This window comes from Ramularia collo-cygni (genome assembly GCF_900074925.1).
Source record: "Ramularia collo-cygni strain URUG2 genome assembly, contig: RCC_scaffold19, whole genome shotgun sequence".
Lineage (NCBI taxonomy): Eukaryota > Fungi > Ascomycota > Dothideomycetes > Mycosphaerellales > Mycosphaerellaceae > Ramularia > Ramularia collo-cygni.
The window spans coordinates 343791-362800 of record NW_019716273.1 but is presented as its reverse complement, the minus strand read 5'-3'; the positions used below and the strand labels follow the sequence as shown (position 1 = coordinate 362800).

The following is a 19010-nucleotide window of genomic DNA, read 5'->3' as shown; positions in this document are numbered from 1 at the left end:
CGATAGCAGCCAAAAGCAGTTAGCCGAGAAACAAGCGAACCCTCTTGCATCCTCCCGTTGAGTGAGTCTTTCCTTGTAGGACAAGTTGCAGTGAAAGCGATCGAAACGCGTCGAATCGCGTCGACTCACGCCTTTCCAGCAGCAAGCATCGCCTCGCGTTCAATGATTGTCTGCAACACATCCATGGTCGCCTGGGCAATGGGCAATTTGAGCAAATCTGCATGCGCTTCCAGAATCAGACACCTCTGCTTTCAGTCTTCTTGCCATACGGGAAATGATCTTTAGATCATACCCTCCCCMGGCTTTTGATCTGGATTACATCTTGTACGGCGGTTCTTAATGCAATGTCGCGCTTTTTCAGGACCGGTTCATCCTCAGAAGAATCCGATTCTACCAGTGAAGAGGAAGAAGAAAACACAGAAGAGATCTTGAACCAATCCCTGAGCCAATTACCATCACCAGAATTCAGCGGCGCCTCCCTCGAGTCCATTGCGGTCGACCGATCAGATCCCAATGCTCAGGACTTTCTCGTTCACGCCTTGCTTGAGGAACGCTGCCGAAATGAGGTCTTGAAGGAACGCAATGCGGTTAAGGACCCCAGACGACGTCTCACCGACGATGAAGTTCAGCAGGAATCTCAACGGAGATATCAACGTCTCTGCGCTCAACTCGCACCGATGAACTTGGTCGCTCAAGGACTGGAGCAGGACCGACATGGTGCAACGCGACAACGGGTGCGGGATGGATTGAATCGATTGCAACAGTCGGGTGCTCCGCAACCATCTTTCCCCGGTCCTTTGAGAAGACTTCTTACGGACAGCACCACGCAGGACGTTGCTCCTTTCGATGGTCTAGCCTCCTTTCATCAGCCGGTTGCGAGCCGCTATCTTAAGGACTACGACGAGTTGGGAGTTCTTGGCAGAGGTGGCTATGGCGAGGTGAGTTACTTCATGTCTAACCCTTGACGCACCAAGTCGTGGAATAAGCGACAACATGTGTCTAAACAGGCATCACCACATTTGTCATGATGCCTGGTTCACCCGCGGGAGGCACGAGATCACGCGTCACTTTTCTAATCAGAATTACTACTTGCAGGTTTTCCATGTTCGACATCGATTGGACGCATGTTTGTATGCTGTCAAGAAGATACCCATCAGACCTTCCATGGTGCGCCGGATCGCGACASAAGGCAACGCAGTCCTCGATGAAATCTTGGTAGAAGTACGCTCGCTATCAAGGCTAGACCATCCGAATGTCGTTCGGTATCATCATAGCTGGATTGAATGGTCGAGTGGAAGCAGTTTCATTGCCACGTCTAGTGATGATGGTCCTTCTGAGACGAGACAATCTGCAGACGCGGTATCTGGCGCTGCCGATGAGGTTTCCGCATCATCCGCCTTCGAGAGCCTGCATCGCGTTCGGACGGAGAGCACTACTGTCGAGGACATGGATATCGGATTCACATTTGAGAGTCGCTCTCAACACTCGACCGGCACCTACCACACGAACGACTCCCCCTCTCGCTCCGATTCGGACGCTGGCCCATTGTCGACAACCGAGTCTGTGCTTGCATTACACATGCAAATGGATGTATATCCAATGACCCTGGCCGACTTCCTCTCGCCGAAGACGACCGGWCCTGTTAAGCCTCTGGCTCACTGCTTCCATCTGGAACCTTCACTTCAGATTCTGCTCGCTGTACTTGACGGTGTCGAATACATTCACTCAGAAGGTATTGTCCACAGAGATCTCAAACCCGCGAACATTTTTCTTCGACCAGAGAGTAGCACCAAGAGTGGTTGCGTTGATCTCTTCAAATGTAGCACTTGCCAGGCTGACAATGCTGCCAATCCTGCAACACTGGGCGTACGCATCGGTGATTTTGGTCTTGTAGCAAACATTGCGCAGACCGGCAACATCAGTACATCCGAGCCTGTCGCGGTTGGAACTGAGATATACAGGCCAGTATCAACCAAGTCCAACATCAGTCCAAGGTTGGATATATTCGCATTGGGCGTCATTGCATGTGAGCTATTATGCAAGTTCAACACACAGATGGAACGAAGGGAGACTCTCCATGCCTTGAAGAAAGGCCGATTTCCCGAACGGTTCGCGAGCTGTGCTGGTGGCCAGGCTGGGCGGGTCAAGGAGTGTGTTGCTGCTATGCTTGGAGATGGAATGCCCGAAGAAGGCGCGATTGCGGATCTGAGGCAGCGGATCGAGGCGATTCTCGCATCGAAAGCCATAGGTGTTGAGGTTTCGTTCAAAGACTCGTCGCCTTTGCGTCGATCGAGTACTTGATGGAGAAAGTGCATGATACTGGGCGAAATGGATATACCCTGGAGTGTGGCAACTCAGTATATAGGCTACGGTGAATAGTGGCTGTCTGGCATGCCTAGTTACCAGCCAGCGCAAAGACATGTCCAAATGTAAGACAGTAGTCTTGGCTCTTAGGAAGATAAGGTACAATATCAAATCTTCCAATAACACGCTCCGTGGAATGTGCACGACATCGCGTAGAAGACTTATCATTTTGCAATACTGTGATACCTGCGCAAGTGGACCAACTACTTCCTACGACTGAGTCTGACTGTGACCCCCGTTTGCATGACGAACCACCAGCACTTTGTTTTCCACTCTGCCTTGGGATCGCTCAGCTCAATATCAAATTGGAGGAACAGTTCTGGAATGAGCTTCGACCTGTACACCACATTAGCCTCAAGATTAGACGCCTGTCCTCGAACCACTCACATTTCCATCCAACTGATATTCCTTCCAAGACACATTCTAGCACCAGAGCCAAATGMGAAAAAGAAGCGATGCATGTCTCCATTGTCTTCCTTCATCCAGCGTTCTGGGCGGAACTCGTCGACATCCTCACCATAGACCTCTTTGTTGCGATGAAGCACCCATGGATTGCAACCAACCACAGTTCGCGGTGGGAGATACTGTCCCGCGATGATTGCACCTCCCTCGGGTACTACACGTGGTAGACTCATTCCTACTGCTGGATGTAGACGCAATGCTTCATACATGACAGCTTGCAGATATGGCATCTTCTCGGCCTCTGCTAGCGTGACAGGTTCGCTGAGTTTGCCCTGCGATTTCAAGGTATCGATCTCCTCGATGAGCCGACGTTTGCAACCTGGGTTCTTCAGCAGATAGTATATGATCGCACGTGTAGAAATTGCCGTGGTATCGGAGCCCGCAAAGATGTTGGAAGTAGCCATGCTTGTTACTGCGTTGTCGTCCATCTGTGTCGGCTTTTCTTTCTGCGTGTCCAGAAGCTGAGTGAGTATGTCTTTGTGATCACTGCCGCGATCTTTACGACCAGCGATCTCCTTGACGGCAAAGTTACGAAGCGAGCCATGCCTGGCAGTGATCCCTAGATGGTTACCAATGTATGGCATCAGGAAGTCGTGAGCCCAGTAAAGCCCAGGAATCTGACCGATCCAGGCTGCAGAACGGAGTGCACCTTCAATCTGGGCGAAGGCTCCATCATCTTTACCTACGTCGAGGAAGCCGAAACGCTTGCTGAAGGTCACCTCGCCGATTACGTCTGTGCTTGTCAGTATGTAGAGGCTTCTATGCATCAACAAGAGCCCGCTTACCGAATGCGAAAAGCTGGACCCAGTTGCCAATATCCACGACTTGGTTTGTACGTTGGCTCATGTTATCGAGAAACACCTTGACGGCATTATCCACGTAAGGCTCTAATTGCCTCAGCGAGTCCATTGAGTAGGCTCTGCTGATCAAACGCCTCTGTTCACCATGAATCTTCTCATTACGTTCCGCGAACAGGTCAAACTTGCGATGGCCTTGCCATACAGAGTACCAATCCGATTTCCGAAACTTGGTTCCAGCACCGTAGATCGCTTTGATGGCAGTGAGATCCGAGACACTGACCTCGCTTGGTCCAGTTCGAACAAGAGGACCATGCTTCGCATGCAAGTCTATCATAGCGGTGTTGATGTTGCCATCCCAGGATTGTTTCGTAATCCATAAGCGGGAGATGCGTGCCCAGAATGGACCGGGTATGGACGACCATGGGCTCAGGAAGAGAAGGTAGATGGCATGGAGAAAATGCAAGCCGAGGGCTATGATGATCAGATGAGTAGGAGAAGTAAGCACATTGTAGATTGGTACGTCGTGAATTGCCATGATGTGAGTGGATAGAAGAATCAAGAAAGAAAAGGCAACGGACGGCTATGTGGCTGACCATTGATACATATATGGTACTAGTGTACTCCGCAGCGTGCGTATACATAAAATACGGCTCACCCGGGATGTAGCAGGTGAGTTGCGGCAGAGGAATTGATGCAGAGCATTTGCTGCATCAAGCAGTGCGTGAGGTCATACCTCGATCCGTGCCTCCGCGGAATCATGGCGGACAGAATTGATACCGTCCTAATACTTGATGTTGATAGAACGATGACAGGAAGAGATCTCGGATGGTGTTTACGGAACGCAGTGGCGGCTACTCCCGCCGTGTCGAACTTGCCGCATCTCTGGCCGGAACCAATGAGGAAAGAGCGGGGCAGCAATATGTGACCTCTTTGTTTTCGGCATCGTCTCATGGCATCTCTCCAGCACCGATCTGGCCTTGTGCACACGCATCCGATTTCCACAGCCGGTCTACAGTCCAAACCTCCCGCCCATCTTGCCGCGTACAAGCGCGGTTCCCCAAAGAATACATGTAGGTCCATCTTCCCTCCCTTTTCACGCTTTCTGCCATCTATACCAGCCTGCCCGTTTTAAAATCAAACCTTCGAATACCTACGTCACACAACTCGCATTGGCCGCGTCGTTCAACCTTCCCTCTTCCTTCCCTATCATTACTAGACGTACAAACCATGGTAGAGCACTACGATATTGTCATTGTAGGAGCTGGCCCCGTTGGCCTGCTCCTGTCGACTTGCCTGGCGAGATGGGGTTACAAAATCAAGCACATCGATAACAGGCCCGAGCCCACACTTACCGGACGAGCTGATGGAATCCAACCCCGATCACTCGATTTATTGCGAAACATGGGTCTGAAGAGAGCGATCATGGAGAATGAGCCTGCGAAGGTGTACGAGGTCGCATTTTGGGATCCATCAAAGGAGGGCATTCATAGGACAGGCACATGGGCTTCATGTCCTAAATTCATCGATGCGAGATACCCTTTTACCACTCTTCTGCATCAGGGAATGATCGAGCGCGTGTTCATCAACGATATCGAGAAGCACGATACACGGATACAACGTCCTTGGAAGATTACAGGGTTTGAGAACGATGGAAAGGATGCAGAGTATCCGGTACAAGTGAGCATTGCTCATGTGGACGGTGGTCAATCGGAGAACCTTCGCGCAAAGTACCTCTTCAGTGGCGAGGGAGCTCGCAGCTTTGTTAGAGAGCAATTGAAAGTGGGGATTACTCACAAAGATCCCATCGCACATGTGTGGGGTGTCATGGATGGTGTAGTGCGGACYGACTTTCCTGACATCAAGGTAAGATACTCTTTGTATTCAGTTTCGTCACTGGCTAACATGAAGAAGATGAAATGCACGATTCACTCTGACACCGGCTCCATCATGGTCATCCCTCGCGAGAACAATATGGTCCGTCTGTACATTCAGATCGCATCGTCCACTGATAAAGATTGGAATCCACGGAAGACTGCAACGACCGAAGAGGTACAGGAGAGGGCCAAGAAGATTATGAAGCCCTACTCCATTACGTGGGACCGTGTGGAATGGTTTTCGGTGTACCCAATTGGTCAGGGTATCGCAGACAGGTACACTTTGGACGAGCGTGTATTCATGGGTGGAGATTGCTGCCATACACATTCGCCAAAGGCTGGTCAAGGCATGAACACCGCTTTCCTCGACGCTCAGAACTTGGCATGGAAGATCCACCACGTCGAATCCGGATTCGCAGACCGCTCCATTCTCAAATCTTACGAGAGTGAGCGAAAATACGTTGCAGAGAACCTCTTGAACTTTGACGCACAATACGCGAAACTATTCTCAACCAACAAACCATCTGCGAGTGTCGTCAAGGACGCAAGCAACAAAACAGACAAGAACGACGGCAAGGATGCTGACAGTGAGGAGAATGAGTTCATCAAGACTTTCAAGGCGTCCTGCGAATTCACATCTGGATACGGAGTTGCATACCTCGAGAATGTCTTCAACTGGTCGGAATCGCATCCCGCACAACATCCAGCTTTTCTGTCAGAGCCCAAAGGCACTACCAAGCTCCGCACAGGACGGATATTGGTCCCAGCAACTGTGACACGAGTAGCGGATGCTAACGTTGTTCACCTTGAGCAAGAAATCCCCCTTAATGGCTCATTCCGGTTGTACCTATTTGGAGGCAAACCTTCTTCAACCAAGAAAGCCATTGCAGACTTTGCGGCGAACCTCAAGAAGAAGACATCCTTCTACTCCCAGTTCTCACGAGAGGATCTTGCCACCGTCGACTACCACGAGCGGCATAACCCTCACAGCAAGTTCTTCACCATCAACACCATTTTCAACGCAAAGCGCCCTGAGATTGAGGTTCGGGATCTGCTGCCTGATGTTCTAGCAAGGTACTTTGACCATGWGTATGCTGATGMTGTTTGGGACGAGCGTGTACCGAACGCCACAGCCGCTGCACATGCGAAGATGGGTCTTTCTGAAGAACAGGGCGGTGTTGTGGTTGTAAGGCCAGATGGCTATGTTGGATGTGTGGTGAAGCTTGAGGAGGGCAGCGGGACTGTTGATGCGATCAACCAATACTTCGCGGCATTCTGCACAAAGCCAATTGGCGGTGAGAGAGCGCAGCTATGAGCATGGACTTGGCCGTATCAAAGGAATGTATGTTTGTTTAGCGTTATGCGTATATACCAAATACATGTATTCATCGGATTTACGGAGATAAGTTTATGCGCTTTCCAGGTATATGCCTCCACGTGTGCATCGCGTTATCTTCTACATCGACAGCCCTTGTGGGCTCAACTCCTCAGCATGGTCGTGTACATAGCTGCGCAGGCTCTCTTTGATGGCATCAGCTCTGTGCCATATCTATGGACATTGATCAAGACTGCGCCATGGCTGGGATTGCTGTACCTCGTGAAGGTCTTCTTCTCAGGTGCCAGCAACTTGAGCGAGCGAAATATGCACGGTAAAGTGGTGCTGGTCACGGTATGGCATTCATCTTGAGGATGGGTGAAAGCAATTCTAGGAAGCTAATAATCACCATCAGGGCGGCACAAGTGGTGTAGGTGAAGCAACAGTACGAGCACTTGCGACTCGCGGCGCACAAATCGTCCTTCTCACCCAACACTCCCTGGGCGATCCGTTTATTGTCGACTATATTGAAGACGTCCGGAACGACACGAACAACCACCTCATCACCGCCGAGCAGGTCGATCTGACCTCACTGCACAGCATACGGACGTTTGCAACGAAATGGATCGACAACGCACCACCGAGACGGCTGGATATGGTAGTACTATGCGGCAATACGCTCACTCCAAGCAGTAGTAAACTGCAGAGCACCTCCGAAGGGTTGGAGCTGAACTGGCAGGTCAACTATCTGGCAAACTTTCACCTTCTCTCGATCCTCTCCCCGGCATTGCGCGCTCAGCCTCCAGACCGAGACGTACGCGTTGTTTTTGGAACATGCAGCAGCTATTTGGGCGGTGATTTGTTGCACATCACACAGCCCGGGCAAGGGAAAGCGGCGGCGAGTGGGAAACAGACGGGGAAGAAGGCAGGACAGACACAAGAGCCGACCAAGTTCTCGCCAGGCAATGCGTATGCCACGTCAAAGTTCGCTCTTACAACCTTTGCTGTGGCATTTCAGAAGCATCTGGCGGCGCACAAGCGGTCGGATGGCATGCCGAATAATACAAAGGTTCTGCTGGCAGATCCTGGTTGGTGYAGGACTCCAGGTACTCGAAGATGGCTCACCTTTGGGTCACTATTTGGCTTGCTGCTCTATCTAATTACCTACCCGCTGTGGGTGCTGGTGCTCAAGTCGCCGGATATGGGCTCCCAGAGCTTCCTCTTTGCCTGTATGGAGGAGAAATTTTCGCGTGCTGAAGGTGGAATCCTGATCAAGGAGTGCAAAGAGCGCAAGTTTCTGAGGGATGAAGTGGAGGATGAGGATGTACAGAAGAAGCTGTGGGAGTATAGCGAGCAAATGGTGCAAGAGGCTGAGAAGCGCGGTGCGCAGGAGCGGGCGAGGGCTAAGAAGGAAGCTGCGGATAAAAAGGATGAGGAAGATGCTGTGAAGGAGATGAAGGATTACAAGGAGAAGGTTGGTAAGAAGGATGGTCAGAAGCAGGATGGCAGCAGGCGGAGTAAGAAGGGCTGAACATTGGGGGAGGATCTACGATTGAAGACCAGTGGATGGAGCCTCCTGGCGAAGGCGAGAAATGCCAGCTCTTAAGCAAGCATCCAGCTTCGGCATGTCGTGGAGGATCATTGCAGACGCGAACCAGCCACGACCAAGGCTTAGAAGCGCATTCGTGCTGCATGCCCGCAATTTGGAAGCGAAGTAGCGAAATCCAAGGGAGGCTTGTGACGGCGGGGTGTACGCAGGTCAAGGCATGAGAGCAGGTAGAGGACGCCATAGATTGAGAAATTATAAAGAAGTATCCATGGTCAACCGCGACATCTCATGATTTGTGCGTCCACGAAGGATTCCGTGGAGTGATTGTCGAAGGGCTGCCTGAGGACGAGAGCTGGATGAGCCGGCTCGCGACAACTTCAAGGCTGAAGTGCAACTTCTCGGAGTATGAGCTCGAACTCGCAGTAATCGTCGAAGATGTATGCTCCCTCTCAACCTGACGACCTKGCCTCGCTCTGTTGTCGTGACTTGGCCAATTCGAAATGCTTCCCCGCGACACCTCCGAACCTGAAATCTCTGCGCTCGCATTTTCCGCCAACGTCGGCATCCCATGCGCAAGGGCAGCGACATGGCGACTTCAGCAGCATGTCGAGTCGACGGTGCTGAGGTATCCAAGTTGCGTATCGTCATACCTTATGCCAACCAACGACATTCTTGACCTGCCAAACATGGCTCGATGTTCCACTGTTATTTCAAAGCTCTTCTTCAAGACACGATGCAAGATCGCGACTTGATGAAAAGAAAAGACCTGTCAGACTACTGACAGCACCCTCCTGCAAGAGCCGGCACGAAGCCAGCGCTCGAGCAGGTTGAGATCATCACCATCAAGCAAGCTTGACACAGCGGCATCACTCTTGGGCACCGCAGTCAACTCATCAGCCAGGTTGGAGTCTGTGGCTCGTATAGAGAACACAGTTGTGGACGTTTACTATAGAATAGATTCCATGAAGTCTGATTGGGTGTCTGTTAGTTTTGGGGGCGAATGTTTGGGGCATTGGTTATACTCACAAAGTCGACATAATTTCTCCAAGAAGGCGCTGGATTTCGGATTGTTTTATAGAAATGAAAATTCGGGCACGGGCCCATGCCCAGGACTTGCTGGCGTGCTACAGCTCGCGCAGATGACAAAGCTGGGTGGGAAAAGTGGTTCGGGGAGCCAGTGGATGCTCAAAGCTTCTTGCAGCAGAAAATTTCACTGTTTCGGACCGCGAAGGCACCGAATCCCAGAAGGAACTTTTCTCTATACGAGCTCGTCATGCTATCAAACTCATACCAACGTGTGATAGGGCCAGTGCAGAGCATATACAATCGTCGTGGAAATGCTCATTTTCGCATTGCCAAGGCTGCCTTCCCCTTTTGGTTGGCGGCTTTCGGCTTCTCCCGCTGAACGAATGGACATTGGACAAGGCGACACCTCACCTCAAGCTGACACCACTCCATCACCAGGTAACTAGCACGGATCATGTCTGTTCGGAACCATTCTCAGATCATTCTACAATCGCATGCTTCCGGGAACCACTGTGTCACTCCTTCCGTTGTCAAACAATCCGCTCGCACGCTTCTTGCCAACTACTCATCCCGATTGTCCTTCTTCCCAGCGAGCTTACCCATTCCAACAGTAGCGAAGACGCGATCCGAGATGTTTTGAAACTCAAACCTCTTCTCTGGCGAAGCGTCGACGTTCTTCACTGAAGACTCTGGCTGCTTGCCTAGGGCAGCAATCTTACGATTGATGTTCATTTGTTTTTCCTCGTTGCTGACCCRCGKGCGAGGAGCCTCAAGCCGATTCTCGACGCTTACTAGCAGACAGGCCAGCACTGATGTCCTAGACGATGTCGTCGTGGCGGATGATCGCAAGACGTGGAAGACTACTGACAAGCACATACTCCGTACCGCTTGAGCTTAGGATCGTGCTGTGGCGGCTTCTCGTTCTCAACAGCGGAAGTTCGAGTAGGCAACACTGCAAGTCGAAACGGCAAAGTTTCATCTTACGGGGGGAAAGCGGTGAGCTGGGAACGACGGACGTTCACGTCTGCCAGCTCTGCTTCCAGTCTCTTGGAATCGGCCAGCTCAGCGGCTTGTAGCGCACGAGCGGGATCCTCGGCCGCGATGCTGACCTTTTGATCGTCCATCGAGATGCCATCGATGCCGACGGGAGTTCTTGGCCTGCTGTCGAACTCAGTCTCCATCGGGTCGAGGCATCATCGAAGAAGCTTTCGACGGGCTCAGACGCTTTTGACAAGCATCATCCGCCTGGATCTTAGCTTGCTCTTCTTCCGCCTCAAATCTCCCGGATCCTAACGCCGCACCCGACGCTGAGCTCCCATCCATGACATCATTTCAAGAATCTGCAAAGCTGGAGGTTGTGCAACGCCAATGAATCAAAGGTCAACATCTCTCACCATTAACGTTCGTCCACCATCTTAAGTGCTCCGAGAGCTGAGGATTTGAAGATTGCCGGCTCTCCTCGTCATCAAGCGACGACCACGCTCAGTGATCCGGTAGCTGTGGTCACCAAAATCGGCATTGGTGCGGAAAGCCGACTGTCTTTCCGAATGAAGTCCTACTCATCGTGCTGTTGTTCTTATCGGATAAACTAAGTTTTTGGTTGCAGCAGATAGGGCGGCAACATTCAAACTCGCTGGCTCTTGCTCCTTCGCATTCAACCAGACGAGCTTGAAGTCACGCGAGAAGGAGGCTCACAATGTCTCGTAATGACAATGCCCTGTGCAAACCAGTTTCTGCACAACAACGAGAAATCATGAAAAGTTTGGGCAAACAATCTTCAGACGATAAGGAGAGCCCTACAGCCAACAGCATCTACAAAACGCAGAATCCAGCTTTGACCCTTACACACGACAAACCAGGCCATGCACAAGCTATATACATCGCAGACGACCAATAGCAAAAGATCACACAACTCCTTCCCGGCCCTTCCCGGCAGGAGGGCGAAACCGAAAGAGGCATTGCAAGAGGATGTAGGCGTGGTCAATCACTCAAGAGATATGAGCGCTGCCTCGCAGTACGACGAAGAAGGCATTCATCTCATCAATGAAGACCAGTCAAAGACTACCGAACAGAAACGATGTGCTGCGTTTCTTTTTTTTTTGTGCATCGACTTTGAGATCTGGTTGCCAACGAGCCTGTCACAGAAACAAGACGCTCCCGAAAGCTAGTATCCGGTGCTTCCGATCCAATAAATCTGGAGTGACTAAAACACTAACAATCCGGGTCTCTAGGTGGCCCCAAATGAATCTTTGGGTCGTCGTCAAAAACAAGTGGGTCCGCAAATTTTAGCGTGTCCTCAAATGAAGGAATTAGGTATATCACCTCCGCTTTCGTCGAACTCCCTCTCAGTCTTCTTTTCCTCCACTACCATCAAGCATATCGCGAATTTCTCAAACCACTTCCACTGAACACAGTGCTACATTCTCAAACCACTTCTACTGAACACAGTGCTACGTTCTCGAACCACTTCCACTGAACACATCGCCACGTTCTCAACCCACTTCCACTGAACGCATCGCTACGTTCTCGAACCACTTCCACTGGACACATCGCCACGTTCTCAAACCACTTCTACTGAACGCATTACCACGTTCTCGAACCACTTCCACTGAACACATCGCCACGTTCTCAACCCACTTCCACTGAACACATCGCCACGTTCTCAACCCACTTCCACTGAACGCATCGCTACGTTCTCGAACCACTTCCACTGAACACATCGCCACGTTCTCAACCCACTTCCACTGAACACATCGCCACGTTCTCAAACCACTTCCACTGAACGCATCGCTACGTTCTCGAACCGCTTCCACCAAACACATTGCTACGTTCTCAAAAAATAAAATGGAGTACAACGCGCATTCACACATCTCCATCGCTACATCAGCCAACAAGGAGCAGCAGCCATGGTCGGAAGCGGATGTCTGTGGAAGAGAGGAGTTATCGCACTGGGACAAGCAGCAAGAAAYCATCAAGAGGATCGACTATCATCACGCCAAGTGGATCGAGGCATGCAATGACCTACAAGTGCTCAACTCGCCCCCCGAAGAAGCCGAGCGATCGCCTTCCGCCGACTCCGGTATATCGATGAGCAGCCCTCCGAAGCCATCCTTTATGAGGCCTACGCAAGCATTCAAGCACAAGACACTTACGGATACGCCACTCGAACTGATCAACTGTTCATCCGGTCTCACTGCCGCAGGTGACTCGAGTCCGAAAAAATCACGATTTCAGCCTCGAGAGAAGCACATCAGAGACGAGAGTATTATGAGGGATACTGAGGCCTCGCGTCTTAAGAAGCTCTCTTCTCACGGCAAATCTCCACTCCAGCGGACTGGAGGAGCCTGCGACGACCAGAGCTGGCGAGATCTTGGGATTGAATTCACGGAAACCTGGATCTCCTCCGACAGTAAGCGTAGCAGCGACTCGGACGAATACGGGAACCAAAAGCCAAAGAAGTGTTCCGACTGCGAAGCGCGCGCTGCAGCCGAATGCGCTGAATGCAAGGATCGAGTGAAAGCTGGGTTCAGACCCTTTTGCTCGAAATGCTATGCTCAGGAGCTGGAGTACGCCGATCTGCTCGCCAGGACTCGACCCGTTAAAAACATGCCAGAAGCACCAGAGGAGAATCGAGGTCCGATTCCTTACGACATCCAGCTCGACTATCAGCAACGATGCGAGCACCTCGCCAAAGAAGCTCTTTGGCTCGCTCTCCGCGAGCACTGGCCCGAGCATCAACAGGAGAAATTCCCCGAAAGCCCAGAACAGATCAGATTTGGGTTCACGGAGCTCTACGAAGACGGTTTCGGCGATTCGAACTACCCAAATCAGTGCCTCGATTTGTGTGGGCAGACACGATACACCATTTGGTCTGCATTGGTTCGCATGATAGATTTGCGCAACTGCATTGCACACCGACAGTACTGTTCGACGGCCAAACTGAGCGGTTTGATGGAACGTGCACGGGTGCTGATAGTTGCCGTCGGAAACGAGGAGCTTGCCATGGAGGTCAAAGTCATGATGGAAGAGGTCGAGGAGCTTTCCAAGGCTTCGGGCGCTGAGATTGCGAGCAATTACCAGATGGTCCTTCGTGGCGAAGACGTAAAGTGGAAAATCTACCATCAGAACTTCTTCTTCCGCAGTTGGATTCTCAAGGACTTGCCGGGAGTCATTGGTCAAGCGGCAAACGCCTGGCGATCCATCAACAGGATTGTTGGCGAAGATGAGGATTTCGCTGCGAGGGTCAAGAAGGTGAAAAGTTGGACGTATTGGAAATACTGCGATCGAGAGGTTGCAGAGAAGAGCTGCTACGCCGATCGCGTTGATGGTGATAGCGCTGCTGGAGCGATCGTCCAGGAGTTGCCTGAGGACACAGCTGGAGAGGTGGATGGGTCGAGCAGAGCTGGTGAGATCGGCGTGCTCGTGAAGGACGACTGCCAACATAGCAGCACTCCTACCCTCTCGCAGACCAAACGGGAGGTCAAGGAAGTCCCGATGTGGCCTGAGACCAATCGATCGACTTATGGAATTTGAATCACAGTGCTGGAAAATACATGAAGGGCGACGGTGCTAGGATTTTTCGATTAAAATACCAAAAATAGACGATAGCTTGACTTTGAATTGACCTTTTTGACATCATGATACTTCACAAACTCGTTTCCCTCACATTTCGTATCCTTCAGACGTGCTTCGGTGATGTCTGACAGCTGCGTTGGTGTCGATCGAATATCAGGGTTAGGGTTGGGGTAGCTGATTTTCCTAACTACGACTGCTTAGTAGGAACGCAGTCTCCTTCGACTTGCGGTTATGTCGACATTGATGTGATGTGTTGTATAGATAGCCCGACTTAATCAGTCAAGGAAGCTCGTGCTGGGCGATACGATAATTTAGAGCGAAATGTTGGTCATTGTTCTCACGTCTATGCGAGCCGTGCCATATATCCTGCACGAAGTCAAAGTCGACAGCAACACACCGTAACCAGTCTATCGCTCGTGGATGGAGAAGAATAAGAGTGCAACACGGTCACTGAAGAAATAACTTCGTTTCAGGTACGCTCATCAAAGCTCTCGCAGCCCCCTCATCCTTCCATCGACCACAGCACTCTACCCATGTCTTCTGCATCTCTCTCATGCCAACTCAGTTCTAACACATCTACTCCCCCATGACACCCCTCCCAAACCACTCTCCAACAACCCCAAACCGATCTCTCTCACTCCCCCTCAAACTCTCGACAAATAACTCATGCCGTCCCGCACTCTCCTTCTGCGCCTTCCTCGTTTCCCTCAAGAGATAGTTATTCTCCCTACAAACTGGACACTCGACCTCATTCGCGTCTTGAATCTCATCATCGCTCGTCGTAGGTGGCAGATTCAAACAACTCTGATRGAAACTATGCTTGCACAAGAAATGCACCGTGGGCAAATCCAATGTCCTCCCACATTTTGCGCAACGCGTCGCGCTGAAACTGACGGGTTTGTCGCCGAGTTCTTCTAGCTCGGTCTGCTTCTGCAAGGTATCTGAGCGGTATGAGGAGATGAGTCGTCGATTCGCCGCAACTTCGCTGCGTTCTCGAGAGACTGTTGTAAGGAGGAACTTCTTCACGAGGCCCATCGTTGCGACTGCATTGTTGGACAGAGTTTGAATGACCTGCAGTGGAGCCATGAGTCCATCGTCGTCGATCTTCTTCAAAACGGCATCGACTTCATCCCCAGCTTCAGCGAGGATTTGCGGAGAGGATGTAAAGTATGCTAATGCGGCTGGGTAAAGCTGAGGCTCATCAGCGCCGTACTTTCGCAGCGCAGAGATGGCGCCTGCAGTGTCGCGAGCGGCTGTATATGAGCGGAACAYATCAAAGCGCAGTCCTTGTTTCTCGCTCACAAGGATGGTTCCTGACCGAAACTTTTCAAGATCTGACAACAAAAGGATGTTGGAGGTGTCAATCGGCGCGTCTGCGTCTGGATTCTCGATCAGAGACTTCGCCTTATGCTCCCAAGAAGACTTTTCTTCTGCATCCTTCGTATTGCTGGCCTTGTGGAGGTACATCTCAAAGAGAGTGGTATGCAAGTCAGACTTGTTGGCAGCTTCAATGCCACTTTCGCCGACTACGGCTTCCAGGAAGACGATGAATGGATCTGGGTGATCGATGAATGCCGAGAATGCAACGCGGGGTTTGGGAACCTCGTACTCGATGAATTCGCCCTCAGTCATGCTTTCCACCACCTGTGCTTGGCTCACAGTCGGCTGTGATTCATCCTTTGGAGTCTGTGGAGTAGTTGTACTCATATATGGTAGTGGGATGAGGGCAGCGAGGTTCTGTGCAGCAGTGGTTGCCATTGTTCCAAATCCACCCTGCTGCTGCGTCGCTGGAACTTCTTGAATCACCACCGCATCAGCCTTTGGTTTGAAGTTGCCGGTGAAGTAGTCGATGAACAGCTGGGTTGTGTCCTCTGGACAGTGTGCAAGCAGAACAGTGCCATACTTCATCAAGTTTGGATATGCTTCCTTTGGCTCCAGACGGACAATGTACGCCAGTGCTTCGGCATACTTCTTCAAGTCTTCGATAAGGATGTCAATGACTAGACTGTGTTCATCATGCCTCCTCGCTAGAAACGCCGCCTGGTCGTAATACCCGCCCTGCCTACACATCAAGATGGCAGTGTCCAGGTCAAATTTGAGCTCACCGGGCTGTTTGATGAACTCCTCCAACTTGTCGACATCCTTCAATTTCGCATAGCAATTCAACAACAGCGTAGTGTGATCGGAAGTTGCTTTGTGGTGTTCGTGAAGCTCCTCGAGATACTCAATCAGATTCCGTATTCTCTGATTGTCCAAGAACTTTCGGATAATCTGTGRGGGCTCCGTATTGTCGATGGCGAGTAAATACTGCTGCATGGCGGTGTCATAATCTCCCTTTTGATACAGCCAATCACCCCATCTTCGGTGAATGACGTTCTGCTGCACGGCCTCAACCTTGTACTTCCGAGCGAGTTCGATGGCTAAGAGGTAGTAGTTGTATTGGTATAGAATCTCCAACTTTTGCTGGAAAGTCTTTTCGTGGTATCGGTAAAGCTTGCCATCGATGGTGAGAAGAAAGATGTCGCCCCAGATGTTGAATATGTGGTTGATCTGGTTTGAAACAGACTCGGAGTGAGCAATGAATTTTAGATCAGTGTCCAGAATGGTGAAAGTGCTGGTGTTGAAGATCTCATCGGCTCTGGTGCCTGCAAAGGCTTTAAGACCCGTGGCGCGGCCGATGTTGCTGGCTGGTGGAGAGACGACCAACACATAATCCTTGCTGACACCGACGAGCTTCTTCGAGCCCTCGTAAGCATATGAATTCGCCTTACCCCGAGGCCCATATGTGTAGATAGCATCATCACGAGCGACAACAATCTCATTGGATTGAGGGTCCAACGTCATGCAGCCTACAGCACAGCCATTCTCGTCCAGTGTACGAGCAGGAGTACCTTGTGCTTTCCCGGATATTGCGAGAGCCAGGATACGGTTAGTCGTGGCAATGTAGAGGGCGGTAGTGTTGGCTTCTCGAAATTCCAAACCGGTAATGGGCTCCTCGGATTCGAAAACAGTCCGCTGTTTGGTTCCTCGATCGTGAATCAAGTCGCCTCTGACAATGGTTACCGCACCATTACCAAATCCCACAGCGAGCTGTGCAAGGTCACTAGTAGCAGTAAATGCGCTGACAGGAAAGTTCTTCCTGCCATTCTGCACTGCGAGACTGCAAAGACATCTTGGGTTGCCAGTCTTTTTGTCGTTTTGATCCAGTGTCCAGACTTTCAACTCAGGTTCTTCAGTAAGAGTCTCGGATAGGGTGAGCAGATACTGTAGTTCGGGAATCTGCTCGATGTGTGTGACGCTTCCTGCATCGTGAGCTTTCCAGGACCGCGTCGACTTAAATGACTGATCCAGGAGATGCACGTTCCCACTCGCAGTCCCGACAAAGATGTTAGCTGTCCCAGCCGCAATGGAGGTGATGCTCCCTTGCTATTACAGTCAGTATGTAGTTGGGACATCTCGAGAAGGCGCGTACATCAAGCTTCAGGCCTCCATCACCGTCTGGGAGGCGGACGTGGGAGACATCGAAGAAACGAAAGGCTTTCCACTGCGATTGATTAGCTATATGGGAAGAGCGCATCAATGTTGGTACCATACCGATGTCAAAGCCATTTCATCGAGCCATGTCCGGGGTTCAGAACATGTGAGAGTGGAGGAGTGAAGCGATGTTGGCGGAGAGATTCTTAGTAACAAGCTCATCACTAGCGCCATGCGCGTCAACTCGAAGTTGGAGCTCGCGCTGTGCAATGCAACATCCAACTCAATCCAAGTATCATCTAACTATGGAGGAAGACGACGACGACTTTTACGGCGGTAGAGGAGAGGAGGGAGAGACGATGGAGGTCGAAGCGCAGGATGCGCCGGTGGAGAAAGTGGAAGATGGCGAGTCCGGCAGCGACGAGGAATCCGACAGCGACGATGTACATTTCCCTTCCACTGGCTGGAGGATTGGACCCAATGCTGACGGATCGCAACAATAGGACGTGCAGTTCACATTAGAAGCGCCAGCAGGAGCAAAAGCAGAGCCGCCGTAAGTTGCATCGATTTACATTTCGATCACACTCTCTAACAGCACCACCAGTCCAGGATCAAAAGCAGCGCGGCAACAGCAATCCGAGAAGAAAGCACAGCCCGATCGCCGAGGATCCATCGAAAACTCCAAACCTGCCAAATCACAAAAGACCGAAAGATCTTCATCAACAACAAAAGCAGAGCCCGGCCCCGCAGTACCGACATCTCTCACACACAACGGCCGCGAAGGCAAAGACTTTCCTCAAATCCGCAGCTCAGACCCCGTCGACGTCAATGGCACACCCATATGGCCCGCAAACGGTAAACCCATCACAGCCCTAGACATCGACGCCGACCTAGCCGAACACTCCAAGCCATGGAGATTACCAGGAACCGACCAGACCGATTTCTTCAACTATGGCTTTKATGAGTACACATGGACACAATATACTCTACGTCAACAGACTATGGGTAACACAATCCAAGACCTCAAAGCGGAGGACGCAAAGATGAAAGCCATGTTCGCGGGCGGACCGGGTGCAGGAGGACCTCCAGGAATGCCGCCTGGAATGCCGGGAATGCCACCGGGGATGCCCATGCCCAACCCACAAGAAATGCAACAGATGATTGCGCAGGGGATAATACCGCCGGAGTTTGCGGAGATGATGATGAGCGGAGGGATGCCTGGGATGGGAGGTGGTGGAATGGGAGGAGGAATGGGACAGCAGAATCAATTCCAGCAGCAACAGCAACAAGGGGGTGGGTTTCAACAAGGCGGTGGCGGTGGTGGTGGTGGAGGATTCGGCGGCCCTGGGCAGAATAGTGTTTCCCCTCATCCACAACCTGGCCAGCAAGCTTTCCAGCCGCCACAGGGTCCTGGTGGTGGACAGCAGCAGTGGGGTCCGCAGCCTGGAAGCGAGGGATATAGTGCGCAGCAAATGGCCATCATGCAGCAGCAGGAACAGATGGGTGGTGGAGGCAGAGGGCGTGGCAGAGGGCGACGGGGTGGATGGTGATGTAACGACCAGGATATGCTA

General features: G+C 51.4%; 7 protein-coding genes; 5 read left to right on the top strand and 2 right to left on the bottom strand.

The window, feature by feature from the left end:
- Positions 1-344: 344 nt before the first annotated feature.
- RCC_09782 (uncharacterized protein) lies at positions 345-2301 on the top strand (the record flags this gene model as incomplete). XM_023775021.1 has 2 exons in its annotated part: positions 345-938; positions 1096-2301. The coding sequence occupies 2 exons, from the start codon at positions 345-347 to the stop codon at positions 2299-2301; spliced, it is 1800 nt and encodes a 599-aa protein (XP_023630789.1).
- Positions 2302-2567: 266 nt separating this feature from the next.
- RCC_09781 (related to cytochrome P450 oxidoreductase) lies at positions 2568-4161 on the bottom strand (the record flags this gene model as incomplete). XM_023775020.1 has 3 exons in its annotated part: positions 2568-2700; positions 2752-3559; positions 3612-4161. 3 exons carry the CDS (start codon positions 4159-4161, stop codon positions 2568-2570), a joined length of 1491 nt encoding a protein of 496 aa, XP_023630788.1.
- Positions 4162-4853: 692 nt separating this feature from the next.
- RCC_09780 (probable phenol 2-monooxygenase) lies at positions 4854-6815 on the top strand (the record flags this gene model as incomplete). XM_023775019.1 has 2 exons in its annotated part: positions 4854-5489; positions 5538-6815. The coding sequence occupies 2 exons, from the start codon at positions 4854-4856 to the stop codon at positions 6813-6815; spliced, it is 1914 nt and encodes a 637-aa protein (XP_023630787.1).
- Positions 6816-6992: 177 nt separating this feature from the next.
- RCC_09779 (related to oxidoreductase, short chain dehydrogenase/reductase family) lies at positions 6993-8346 on the top strand (the record flags this gene model as incomplete). XM_023775018.1 has 2 exons in its annotated part: positions 6993-7169; positions 7231-8346. The coding sequence occupies 2 exons, from the start codon at positions 6993-6995 to the stop codon at positions 8344-8346; spliced, it is 1293 nt and encodes a 430-aa protein (XP_023630786.1).
- Positions 8347-12234: 3888 nt separating this feature from the next.
- Positions 12235-13923, top strand: RCC_09778 (uncharacterized protein; the record flags this gene model as incomplete). Its single annotated transcript, XM_023775017.1, has 1 exon — positions 12235-13923. One exon carries the CDS (start codon positions 12235-12237, stop codon positions 13921-13923), a length of 1689 nt encoding a protein of 562 aa, XP_023630785.1.
- A 618-nt stretch (positions 13924-14541) lies between these two features.
- On the bottom strand, positions 14542-17574 carry RCC_09777 (related to PEP5 protein; the record flags this gene model as incomplete). XM_023775016.1 has 3 exons in its annotated part: positions 14542-17391; positions 17438-17509; positions 17560-17574. 3 exons carry the CDS (start codon positions 17572-17574, stop codon positions 14542-14544), a joined length of 2937 nt encoding a protein of 978 aa, XP_023630784.1.
- Positions 17575-17744: 170 nt separating this feature from the next.
- On the top strand, positions 17745-18989 carry RCC_09776 (uncharacterized protein; the record flags this gene model as incomplete). XM_023775015.1 has 3 exons in its annotated part: positions 17745-17882; positions 17943-17992; positions 18044-18989. 3 exons carry the CDS (start codon positions 17745-17747, stop codon positions 18987-18989), a joined length of 1134 nt encoding a protein of 377 aa, XP_023630783.1.
- Between the last annotated feature and the right edge of the window lie 21 nt (positions 18990-19010).